The 12,927-nt window shown below is 57.6% G+C and overlaps 1 protein-coding gene across 1 annotated transcript; it reads left to right on the top strand.

Annotated features, from left to right (window-relative positions):
* The first annotated feature begins 308 nt into the window (after window positions 1–308).
* Window positions 309–12,927, top strand: B9D1 (B9 domain containing 1). Its single transcript, XM_082706914.1, has 7 exons — window positions 309–514; window positions 2,102–2,170; window positions 4,028–4,139; window positions 7,705–7,801; window positions 8,505–8,567; window positions 12,247–12,314; window positions 12,632–12,927. The coding sequence occupies exons 1-7, from the start codon at window positions 452–454 to the stop codon at window positions 12,772–12,774; spliced, it is 615 nt and encodes a 204-aa protein (XP_082563040.1). The 5' UTR covers window positions 309–451; the 3' UTR covers window positions 12,775–12,927.

Below are 12,927 nucleotides of genomic sequence, written 5' to 3'. Positions count from 1 at the left end.
CCTCAATCCTCCTGGTAGCACCACAGCGCCATCTCGTGGCGGAAGGCATCTGTATCACTTGGTATCCGACCGGCCTGAGTCAGGGAGCGCCTCTGCGCTTAGGGGCTGGCGGGGCCGAAGCCGAGTGGGCACACACTCCCTGGAGGTGTAGCCTGATCCCGCAGCGCGGCTAGGTTCCACGCAATAGGCCCACGCTCCGACGCCGGTCTCGTGGACTGCCCCAGCTTCCCCGGAGAGGGGTGGGGCTGCGGAGCCCTGCCCTCCGAGGGCCCAGCCCCACCCGCCGCCGCTGGCTGCGCCTGCGCACTACGGCATGCACGCTTGCTTTAGCGAAGGTCCCATCCCAAGAAACGTGTCCCACGCGCCACGCCGTCGGTTTCCAGGGCAACCCAGAGCCTCTCCGTAACCCCGCGCGTAACCTTGGTCCTTTCCTGGAGACCCTAGCCTGGCCATGACGGCGGCGGGTCCCAGCGTCTTCCTACTCATGGTCAACGGGCAGGTGGAGAGCGCCCAGGTGAGCGGCAGTGGACCTCGTCCGCCTTACCCCACTCTCCCCGGAGGCCCATCCCGCGACCTCCAGGGCTGCCGCGTGGCCCCGGAGAGGTGCGTTGTTCCTCCCGAGCCTCTGTCTCCCACGGTTAGGCGGGGGAGGGGAACCAGCGTTTGACAGGCTTTCCTGCGAAAACTCAGCCCCGATGTGCGCGGGTGGAAGCCGATCTCGAGAGGTTGAGCTCGTGCCGAGGACACGCTCGGCCAAGCCTTTGAGACCCCGTTCGGATCATGTCCAGCTTGTGGAGTCCCGGGCAGGAACCTAACGCGGGTGTAAGGCGGGGAGCCGATACTCGATCGGGACGCTGGGCCTCGGTCCTCTAGTGCTCTGCACTCTGAACTCTCAGATTCTTGAATTTGGGTCAGAACGGAGGTAATCTGGTGAATCTGATCCCACGATGGTGGTGGGGGAAAGATCCTGGGAGAGTCTGGTCAGTTTGACAGAAGGGGACGCTACTACAGTTTGTAAGAACCATTGGTCCTAGATAGTTAGAGATAGATAGGTATGTTCACCATGAATTCGCCCTGTTTGCAGCACTGCTCATTCGGTCCTCGAAACAATCCTGTGAAGTGGATATTAGTAGCATCCCCATTTTACAGATGGGAACACTTGCCCAAATGGAGCGGCAAAGCTGGGATTTAAACCCAGATCTGCCTGCCGCCAAAACTTTGATGCATTACCCTTCCAGACTGTTGGAAGATGGTGTTTATTGTATTATTGTGAGGATTAGGTGAACTGGTTTGGGTAAAGTTCTGGGTCTCTCATGCCTCCCTGTTTCTTCGGGCTCATGTCCCCGTGCTCCCACCCTGTCCACCTACCCCTTGGCCTAGTGTCCACGACTACCTTCCCCTCGTCTCTTCTGTCCCATGAGGGGCCTTTGGCTGGGCTGGATCACGTCTGTGCACTGTCAGCACCCATGCCTGCCTTCCGGGGCCTCCCATTCAGTTCTGGTCCCTCCCTCTCTCCAGGCCTTGAGCTCCAGGTCCCTGTAGGCTTCATGTCCCAATAGCATCCTTTCACTTTGGCACCATTCCCTCAGACCTCCTCTGGGCCCACCCTTGTGCCAGGCACTGGGGACACAAAAATGTCATCACACTTGTTCCCTGTTCACAGTCAAATGGGGTTGACAGAAATAAACAAACCATTAGAGCTTTGATAGAGGGGAGGACCAGGGGCTGACAGAGCCAAGACAGGGGTCAGGGGGCAGGGGGTGCTTAAAACAACCTGAAGGTTAGGACAGGCTCCCTGGAAGGTAAGTTTTGAAGGATGAACCGGAGTTTGCCAGATGGAGTAATGGGAAGGGCATGCCAGACAGAAGCCAGAACTCAGGCAAAGGCTCAATGGCAGTAGCAGCCTGGGACTGCACCTTGGACTCCCACATCTCGGGCCCCAGTCCCTATGCTGCACCCCGTGTCCTCAGCCCTGGCTGTTTCTTAGACCCACTCCAGGTGCCTGGTGCTCAGAATTCCTATTGGCTGCCTTTACGTAGTCAACACGTTGGCCTCACCACGGGTCTCTGTAATCTCAAGCTGTGTGTGCTTCTTCCTGCAGTTTCCAGAGTATGATGATCTCTACTGCAAGTACTGCTTTGTGTATGGCCAGGACTGGGCCCCCACGGCGGTAAGCTGGGCCCTCGGGCGTCCCTTATGAACAGGCTCCATGACCGATGGGGTTTCTGAAGGTGTCCACTTTTCCCCTTTCAGTCCCAGTTCAGAACCCATGCAGAGGTAGACACTGAGCTCAGGGAGGTTCCAAGCATGACTTTGTTCCTGGTAAAGCTGGAGTGGGGAATGCAGCCATCAGCGGGCTCCCAGATCAAAGCTGCACTCGCTCACGTGCCCCGTCCCGGAAGCTTGCACATGGCCGTGAAGAGGAACATGTGGGCAGCCCGTAGAGCCTCCGGCCCTCTTCTAGCCCACGGGGAGGACTCTGGGGAGTCCGAAGGCAGAACCGAAGCTCTCCTTGCAAGACTGGGCTCAGAGTAATCTGTCTCCCCCAGACAGCAAGATGAGAGTCCCAGTCTTCGTGGAGCGCACATCCTTGTGCAGTGAGACAGACAATACGTACCAGTGTTCTAGTATGTTCTAGTAAAAAGTGCCAAAGAGAAAGTAGAGTTGGGAAAGGAGGTATGGAGGATAGAGAGAAACCAGAATCTAGGTGAGGGGGGCTGGGGAGGGCCTCCCTGAGAAGGTAACTTCGGGCCAAGACCTGAATGGAGTGAGGGAAGGAGCCATGTGCAGGTCTGTGTTAAGAGCTCTGCAGGCAGAAGGAGCAGAGGTGCACAGGCCCTGAGGCGGGAGTGTGCGTGGCGCTTGAGGAACAGGAAGGAGGCAGGTGTGGCCAGCAAGGAGCATGAGCAGGGAGGAGTGTGGCAGGAGCTGAAGTGGGGGTGGGGGGGGTCAGGCCGTGGAGGACACGGTCAGTCAGAGTAAGGACCACGGCCTCACGCAGGGTTACATGGGACCCACTCAGAGAGTCTGGAACAGAGGACATGACCTGCCTAGTGTTCTAGTGTTTTCCATAGCTCCTTCTGGCTTCTGTGTCCAGAGTAGACGGGGAGCAAGGGCCAGAGAGGGAGACCCTGGACAGTTCCCAGAAACAGAGGAGCAAAGACAGCACGTAGATGAGGCGCAGCACTGGGGGTGCGGCAGGTGCTCGAATTTCCAATATATTGTGAAGGTGGAGGCAACAGGGTTTCCTCTTGGGCAGATGTGGGGCATGGGAGAAAGGAGTTAAGAATAACATGAAGCTTCTGAGCCCGGGCACTTGGGAGCAGAGCCGCCTTTCAGTGAGAAGACTGGGTAGCCAGATCTGGGAGAACTTTCCAGAGCTCTGTCCAGCATGTGTGGTGGTTGAGGTTCCCAGTAGACATCCAGCCAGGGTGCAGGGTTGGCAGTGGAGGTGGGGTGCTCTGGAGGTCAGAGGTGAGGACCAGCTGCGGGTTTGGGAGAAATGTCCGCACATACAGCAACCCTGGGGTCCCTGGAGCTCCCCACCAAAAGCTCTTCGGTAGCATGGGCACCTGTGCTCAGATGGAAGTGGGTTCTCGAGAGGGAAGTGAGAAGGAATGGGGGCCGGAGAGTGTGCACAGCTCATTCCAGGAGTTGTGCTTGGCAGGGGAGCTACAAATGGGTTGGTGGGTGGAGGAAGACATAGGGCCAGCCTCATTTCCTGATAGAGAAGCTCGCACACACACGTGCACCGACATACGTGACCGTGACAGAAGAGGGACATGACCCGTGACCGCTTGCTCTTGTGAGGGGGCGAGAACCCGGGCCCAGGCTGGCTCTTCACGAAGCCAGATCCGACGAAGTGAAACCCGGAGAGGCTCAGGAGCTGCCCCAGCGCCCTGGAGTTCTGGTCATGGGAAGTTAGCGTGTTGGCAGAAGGTAGTGAGGAAAACTGCCCACCCAGGTCGGGGGAGCGGTGTGGCAGCCGGAGCACGGGCAGCAGCTGTCGCCGTCCCTGTTCCCACAGGGTCTGGAGGAGGGCATCTCACAGATCACGTCCAAGAGCCAGGATGTGCGGCGAGCGCTGGTGTGGAACTTCCCAATTGACGTCACCTTCAAGAGCACGAACCCCTACGGCTGTGAGTCTGCAGGGGCCTTGCAGGGACAGCTGGGTGGGGGCGGGGGGGAGGTGCCCCCATGGCCATCCGCTCCCAGCTCCTCTCTGCCCGTCCCCTGGGCCCTTGCGACAGCCCCATCCTCTGCTCTCTTGCCACCTGGCCCATTCCCTCCACCTCCCCCACCACCCCTAACCTGGTTCGTGGACAGGCGACAGAGCTGACCTTTAGGAAGCTCAGAGAGTATCAGTGTGGCCCCAGCCTGTGGCCATTGTGGCCCAGGTGGGCTCGGCCTAAGCGGTGGACAGATCACTCTGTTTCTTTTCTCACGTTAGGAAACCGAGGCCCAAAAGTAATTTCATTTGCCTTTGGCTTTATATCTAGCAGCTGAGCATGGATTGGATTTCAGGCCCATCTGATTCCACAGTCTGAGCCTCTCTGCTGCATGTGGCTTGGGGTCTAGGCTTGCGGGGTTTCCGAAGCAGGGGCTGCCTGGCAGTCCTCCTTGTCATTATCCACAAGTAAGAATGCTTCCATAGGCTTCCTGGGACAGGGCACTGGATAGTGGGCCATCTCCTGCTGCTGAGGAAGGCTCGCAGAGGCAAATACAGTAGTAAAAAGCAAAAACAAAACACAACTATTCCAAGGTTTCAGAGAGCTAGCAAAGTATTAGAGATTTACCAGGCCACGATCCTGGAGAATATAGAAATCTAGAGACGTGATCCCACTCACATTGCCCCGAGAGTATTTACTGATTCCCCCAGAGGTGACTTAGAGGCTGATGGAGGCTTTTGACAGCTGCTCTGGGCTCAGGGTGCAAAAACCAGGAAAATCCCTGCAACTTGGACAGAGACCTCAGAGCGCTTGGTGGAGCCTGGGAGCTGCGACCTAGCTCCGGATCGTTCCTGACCTTGAACATGGTTACAGAAACTCTCAAATAAAATATTCATAAGCCTAATCTAGCAGGATGTAAAAGGGATAACATATGAACAAGTATGGTTTATTCCAGAAATATAAAGCTTATATAATATCCGAAATCAACCAGCGTGATTCACTGCTTTAAAAAGAAGGAAAGTCACGATCATCCCTATAAATGTAGAAACGATGATAAAATTCAGCATCCATTCATGATAAACTTTGACAAACTAGGAATAGAAGAAAGCTTGCTTTTTTTTTTTTTTTTTTAAAGTCATGGAGCCCATTGTGGGGTCTGAACTTATGACCTGAGCTGAGATCAAGAGTTGGACCCCCATGGGTGCCTGGGTGGCTCAGTCAGTTAAGCGTCTGCCTTCAGCTCACGTTGTGATCCCCGGGGAACTGGGATCAAGTCTAGCATCAGGCTCCCTTCTCAGTGGGGAGTCTGGTTCTCCCACTACCGCCCCCGCCCTACTCATGATCTCTTTCTCTCCATCAAATAAATAAAATCTTTTAAAAAAGTTGTGGGGCGCCTGGGTGGCTCAATGGGTTAAAGCCTCTGCCTTCGGCTCAGGTCATGATCTTAGGGTCCTGGGATCGAGCCCCGCATCGGGCTCTCTGCTTAGCGGGGAGCCTGCTTCCCCCCTCTCTCTGCCTGCCTCTGTGTCTACTTCTGATCTCTGTCGGTCAAATAAATAAATAAAATCTTAAAAAAAAAAAAAAAGTTGGATCCCCAACCAACTGAGCCACCAGGGGCTCCTGGAAGGAAATTTTCTTAATTTGATAAAGGCTATCTACAAAAAACTTAGAGCAAACATTAGCTTTTCTAAGTGAAATGGTGAACAATTTCCTTGTTGCTAACAAACAAAGGCATAAGAATTAGAAAGAATAAAACTGTCATTTTTTACAGGTGACATTATGCGTGTAGAATTTGCAAAATAACGCACAGATAAGTTACTAAAATAATAAATTGGCGTGAATGCTGGATAGGAGATACACAGACAAAAACCAGTGGCTTTTTGTATGAAAATAAATAGACTGTCTTCTCTTGTGCACACATGTGATTCAAAAATGATATATCAAAAAGAAATTCTTTACTATAATATCATAATATAACAGAGCTGCAAAGACAGGCCACGGAATTCACACACATACACACTGCACATCAATGAGGAAAAGACTGGTAAAAATAGGGCAAGAGGCCGAGCAGTCCCTTCACGGAGGAGGGCATGCGAGTTACTGAGAAACAGAGCAAGGGCTTTACTTCAGTGAGAAAGATTGCAGTGAAGGTGAAGGCAAGCTGTGGTGAGCTGCCACCCGTGCCCACGCCCGAATAACTCCAATCAGGGAAACTGAGGACCCCCGCTTTGTAAGGACATGGTGTGAAGGGAACTCCAAGGCCTGGCGGGTGTGAGGGTGCCTGGGACGTGTGCCCAGCAGAACCGTGTGCGTGCAGGGGGCAAGGGCTTGAACAAGAGCTCAGCCTCACCACCTGGGGGCTCCCCAAGGAGAAACTGCCCACATGCCCATCAACACCGGAGCAAACCCTGTTCTCCTGGTCTGTCCAGAGCCAGAATGTTCTCTAGCATTGAGAACGAGTGACATCCCCTACATGACACAGTCTTAACAATCTCACAGACACAACGTTGAATTAAAGAAGCTGGGTACCAATACAGAGATTCTACAATTCCATTTGTATAAGGTTTTATTTATTCATTTAAATGGGTAAAACCAGGGCACTGGGGTGGCCCCGTCGGTTAAGTGTCTGACTCTTGGTTTTGGCTCAGCTTGGAGTCTGCTTGGGATTCTTTTCCTCTGCCCCTCCCCGTGCTCGCTCACTCGCTCACTCACTTGCTCTCAAAATTAAAACCCTTAAAAAAGTGGGTAAAATCGAAACCATGTTGGGATGCCTTCTTTGGCAGGAAAGGCTTACAAGGAGTACTTTCTTCAAGTCAGAATAGGGGCTCCCTCTGGGGGAGGGGGAGTGATGGGAAGGGCCCCGAACCCGTGTCTTAGGCTCACCAAGCACCTAACGCCTAGAGATGAGGGACCTGAGAGGCTGGGAGGTGAGTTGTCCGATGGCCTGAGGCTCGTCCTACAGGCCGCAGGTGCCTGGCAGCCCGGTTTCCTGGGCCTCCCTGCCTCACTCCAGGCAGCGACTTCTCCCCTGCCTTCAGAGGATGAATAGACTGACCCTGGAGAAAGGACCCAGTGTACCTCCATGTTTACAGGGAACTGGTGGGATCAGCGATCATTTAAAGGAAAATGGTGAGGAAGGTCTTTCTTTCCCTCCCCTGCGGCACCCCAAAGCCAGGCCCTGTGGGCTGCGAACCTTGGAAGCCCACACTTGAATCTGACCACCTGTATCAGAAAGGAGGCTCCCAAGAAGCGGCCCCTTTGCTCACTTCCTGGCTGGGTCCCTGTGCCTTGAGCAGAGGAGAAGAGTGCCTTCGGGGGTCCTACCTGTATTGTCAAGGCACAGGATCTGCAAGGCATCTGGTCCTCGCCAAGGACCTCGCCCACTTGTTGCGCTCTCCACCGCTGTCCCCGCCTGCCTCCCCAGATTCTGGGTCAGCAGAAGCCCTTAGTGGAGAAGGGGGAGGGGTCCGGTGTCCACTCCTGTTCTCTGCCCTACACCTTCCACCTGCTGACCCCTTGTCTTGTTCTTCCCAAGGGCCGCAGATTGTGCTCAGTGTATACGGACCAGACGTGTTTGGGAACGATGTGGTCCGAGGCTACGGGGCAGTGCACGTGCCTTTCTCACCTGGCAGGTGGGTTCTGGCTCTGACTGGGTCCCTGGGCCACAGTCCGTCCCTTGCTGGGCCATGCTGGTTTAGGACCAGGGCACCCCCAGCAGGGCTTTTCCTGGGACAGACTTTGCTGCGAGGCTGGAAGTGTGCTGGCGTCCCCTGGGGCCTGGGCAGCGGGAGCTGTCGGAGAAGTAGAGACACAGAGAGACGCAGTGACAGCTCTAGACGGGGTTCTGGGATGCAGATGACGGGAGTTTGCCTAGAGTAGAACGGCCAAATGTTCTGAGTATTGTTGCTGAGACAGAAGGCGCAGGATGTGGGGGGAGGCATGTGGAGAGGAGGTGGGGCTGGGGTAGTGAGGGCCAGGACCCCAGGCTTGGTGGGCAGGACTAGGGCAGGGGGCTGCAGCCGGGGGAAGGTGCAGGGAATCGAGGAGGGCTTCCTGGAGGAAGGGCATCCAAACCAGGCCTTGGAGATGTGGGGGACAGGGCCCCAGGAGTGATGGCTCTACCCCAGCATCATCCTGAGCCTTGACAAGATGCCAGGCTCAAGGGGACCCTGGGCCGTTTCCGGCACCTTGCTCGTAGTGAGCACAGCGGGGGCGGGTAGGGCTTGGCTCGGACTTGGTGCTGCCTGATGGACCGCTCCTGCTCACCAGACGCTCGGGAAGTCCCACCACTTTTCTGTTACTCAGCACATCTGTCCGTGAAAACATCTGTTTCAGGCACAAAAGGACCATCCCCATGTTTGTCCCCGAATCCACGTCTAAACTGCAGAAGTTTACGAGGTGAGTTTCGAAATCCTCCTGCTGGCGCCTGCTTCTGACCTAGGGAGTCAGAGTGGAGGGCGGGAGGGGTGTCCCTGTCCTCCCTCACTTGCACTGGGTAACCTCGTCGGGTCTCCCATCTGCTCCATCTTTGGGGCCCAGGGAAGCAGGGGCTGTGGGCTCCGGTCAGCCGCTGGTCCAGCCGCATGAGGCTGGGCACCTTTATACTCTGTGCCCCATTACTGGTCTTAGTGCCAGGGCAGAGCAAAAGCTCTCGACAGATGGGGAGATGCTCACGATGTAATAGGATATTAAAATATGAAAAAGGACACAGGAGGATACAGTGGTGTGGGGGCCTCCTGGAGGAGGTGACATCCAAACAGAAAGTAGAGTGGAGGTAAGGGCCAGTGTGGCTGATCTGGGGAAGGAACATTCCAGGCGTAGGAAATGGTGCAAAGTCCATGGGCTTAGTGTGCTCAGAGCAGCATGGATGTGGTGTCACTAGTGGGTGGTGAGCAAGGGGTGTGGGGGAGACACCAGGGAGGCAGGGAGCCTCTTGGCCCTTACCACATCCACATCTAGGCTTAGAGGGCAGGCCGACTGCCTCGAGGTTGGCGACTGAGACTCTTGTCCGCTCAGCTTGGCTGCGAGCCCCACACTGCTCCCCACCAGGTCAGCCAGGAGCCCTCTGTTCATAGCCAGGATGGGGGTGGGGAGGGAAGGAAGGCTACCCGGGTGCCCAGGTACAGCTGACGAGCGGCCCCCTGCAGGCCTGGGTGGTTTCGGGGTGAGCCTTGGCCAGAGTCCCGCAGGGCAGGACAGTGTTGGGCCTCACAGAGGAGGCGTCACTGAGTTCTGAGGCCTGGAGGGGAGAATGTGGGTGCCTGCCCCCCCGAAGGCCCTTGGGAAGCCCCCATGATGGGAAGGTGCCCTGGGCCATTGTAAGCTAGACAGGATGACACCCACCTGCGGAACTGTCAGGAAAATAGGGGCCAGGTCCATTAGTGGGGACAGGAAGGTTAAGGGCTTTGAGCCCACGCTGCTGTCCCGGCCGCGGCATCCGTGCTGCTCGGCACCTCACAGCTCCAAGGGAACCTTGGGTCTCAGGGCTACATCCCTCTGAGGAAAGGGTCTCCGTGCAGGACAAGTTTCTGGGTGTTTCTGCCAGTGCCAGAGGCTAGCAGCTGGGGGCAGTGGGCAGCCTCCCCTGGGGAAGGCGTGTGTTTGCAGTCCGGACAGTGGGGGATGATCTGATGACCGAAAGTGGTTTGGTCAAAATCTTCCCAGAGCCTGTCCATAGAGGCCAGCCTTTGCTCAGCCCCCCTGCCTGCCCTCCTCCCCTCAGCCCTGTATTAATTAGTTCCCGGGACTGGTGTAACCAGTGACCACAAACTCAATGGCTTCAGAAACTTAATTGTCTCACAGTCCAAAACCAGTATCAGTGGGGTGAGATCAAGGCGCCCGCAGGGCCGCGCTCCTCCTGCCACCTCTGCACCCCCCGCCAGGCTCTTGGGGAGCCTCTGCTCCTGGCCAGCTTCTGCTGGCTGCGGCCTGCCTGGGCTTGGGGCCCATCCCTCCAGTCTCTGCCTCTGTGGTCACGTGTGCAACCTCACGTGTTACCCCCTCCCCTGTGTGTGTCCCCTCTCCCTCCCCCTCTTAGGACACTTATGGGGCATTTAGGATGAACCCAGATAACCCAGGACAACGCCCCCATGTTTAAGATCTTTATTTTAATCAGATGTGCAAAAATCCTTTTCCCAAATAAGGTCACGTTGGTAAGTTCCAGGGACAAGGACTGCTAGGGCCGTTATCCAGCCCATGACAGCGCCTCCCACCCAGCCTTCACAGAGCGACAAAAATGGTTTTCCTAAACACGCTGCTTTAGAAACACATCAAGCACATCTCTGCGTTTAGGATCAGCTTTAGCGAGGGTGCTGGGAGACCCCGCATTCTCCTGTCCTGCTGACCTCCAGCCCTACCCCCTGCCCGCATGTCCTCCAGCCCACCGGGTCCTTCCTGGCCTCAGCTCTTTCCTGGACACTCTCCTCCACCCTGAACAGCCTGTCCTTGTAGACCTCAGGACAGAGCGGTGGCTGCTTCCCCTGCCTGTAAGGTGGAGAGCCCCCCTCCTCCGATGGAGAAACTGAGGCACACAGACACAGTGGCCTGCCATCCAGCCCTGGCTAGAACCCTAGATTCCCAGTTCCCCTCCCATCCCCCTCCCGAGGCTCGAGGCTCCGAGCCAGTGAGCCCCCTTACTGGCTGTCCACACGGCCTACAGACAGCAGGGGGCAGTCACTGCTTTGTCCAGGATCAGCCAGACTGGAGCCCCACCCCCAGGGGACACCGGTGCCCTCGCTGGAGGCTGCACCCCAGGGGCCAGGGGGCTGGCCCAGGCCGGGTGGCCTGAGCCAAGAGGAGACTCCAGCGAGCAGCTGGAGGGGCTGCTGGTGGGGGAGGGTGCTGGGCAGCCATGGGGAGGGTGGGGGTGCTGGGGCAGAGCACAGGCCTCCTGGCCCTCCCAGGTCAGCCACTTTAGCCGGAAGGCTGGGCGGAGCCTGCTCTGAGAATGTGGGAAGCTCGACAGACAGACCGAGGGGCCTCCTTCCTGGTGGGGCCTCCACTACCCCCAGCTGCATCACTGGCCTCCCCCCCCGCCCCCCTCCCCAGGACCCCCAGAGCACAGGCTGGAGGTGCTCCTGGATCGGTGACACCCCCGCCTGCCTGGCCCACCCCGTGGGGAATGTGCACCCGGATTGTTTCGGGCTCCTGTGGGTTTGGCAGAGGCGTGGCCTCTGGTCTGGAAGGAGCTGTGACAGGCTGTGAGGCCTGGAGTGGCAGGCCCGGGGACAGCAGCCCAGAGCATCCAGCCCGCACCTCTCTGCCTGTGGCCTCGGGCATGTGCCCATCCTGCTCTCAGCCTCTGGAAGATGGGGGTGTTTGCAGTTCCAGGCTCCTGGGAGGGATGGGTGGACAGCTAGCATGTCGGGGCCCCCGGAGGGCCGCACCCCTGCACCTGTGACTGGGGTGAGAGGATCGAGTTGGGCACCACGGAGCGAGCCCATCCTTGGGGCACCTGAACCTCAGAGCGAGAGCCATGAATAAGAGGATGACTGTCCCCCCTACCCCAGCAGTTGCCAGAGTGCCTTCTCCTCTAGCTCTGGGAGTTCATTCTGTACAGCCGGGAGGAAGCCAGGCTCAGGCTCAGAGATGGGAAGGGACTTGTCCTGGATCCCACATTATTAAAAAAGAAAGTGGAGAGCCCAGATCCGGCCCCTCTGTCCACCACTCCAGGATGGGGCCTGTCTTCCCCCCGGGGGGATGGGGGGGGTCACACTGCCCGTCCCCAGCTGCTGTCCCCTTTCTGGGATTTCCACCTGGGTTCCCACTGTGCCCCCAGCCCCACATCTCCCTCAAAGCCACAGGGGGTCGTGATGGGAAAGCTTGGTGTGCACCCAAGGAGGGGTGGGGCACAGAGCACCTCAGGCCTGGGGGGCAGCCTGCTGAGCCTCCATGGATGCTACCTGCGGCACCCAGCCTCACCTTTCCCCAGCAGAGGGCGGGGGTGTGGAAAGATTCTGCGAAGGGCCGGGCCCTGGGGCAGGGGTTGGAGGGCTGCTGGTTTCTGAAGCCCATGTCTCTGGTCTGAGGGATAGCCAGGCCGAGGACCTGCTCACCCCGTGTCCTCCTGTCCACCCAGCTGGTTCATGGGACGCCGGCCCGAGTACACAGACCCCAAGGTGGTGGCCCAGGGTGAAGGCCGAGAAGGTAAAGCTTGATCCCCTCAACCCCGCCCCCTCCCCACAGGCAAGCTGGAGCCCAGGAGGGACTGGGTGGACCCCTAGGAAACAGGGTGGGAGCCGGGGACCTGCCATGCACAAGATGGACTGTGGGAGCAGCCCAGGCCTCTCCCCCGAGCACTGCTCCCACCTGGGCCTGGCTGGAGCGTAGAGGGTCTGCCAGGTTTGTCGGTTCCTGGTGCAGCCCCCATACCTCCCTGTGGGGGCATGGTCCATTTTACAGGAGAGACTGCTGGGGTTGAGATACCCCAGAACAGACTGGCTGACACCACCTTCTCTCCTCAGTGACCCGCGTGCGCTCACAGGGCTTTGTCACTCTCCTCTTCAACGTGGTGACCAAGGACATGAGGAAGCTGGGCTACGACACTGGGCCTCCTGACACACAGGGCACCTCGGGGCCCAGCCCGCCCCAGGGCATCCCCCGGTGAAGGCCCGCACTGGGCCACGGCCACAGCCACTGAATTTGGCCATGCCGCCGCCAGAGAGAGCTGGCCAGGGATCCAGCTGCTTGATGTGCAGCCTCGGAGGGGCTAGGAGGGTGGGGTCAGATTTTTATATAATAAAGCATCACTTTCCCCAGA

Source organism: Mustela nivalis, assembly GCF_964662115.1.
Source record: "Mustela nivalis genome assembly, chromosome: 17".
Classification (NCBI taxonomy): Eukaryota; Metazoa; Chordata; class Mammalia; order Carnivora; family Mustelidae; genus Mustela; species Mustela nivalis.
The sequence above is the reverse complement of the archived record's forward strand: the minus strand, read 5'-3'. Positions and strand labels throughout refer to the sequence as shown.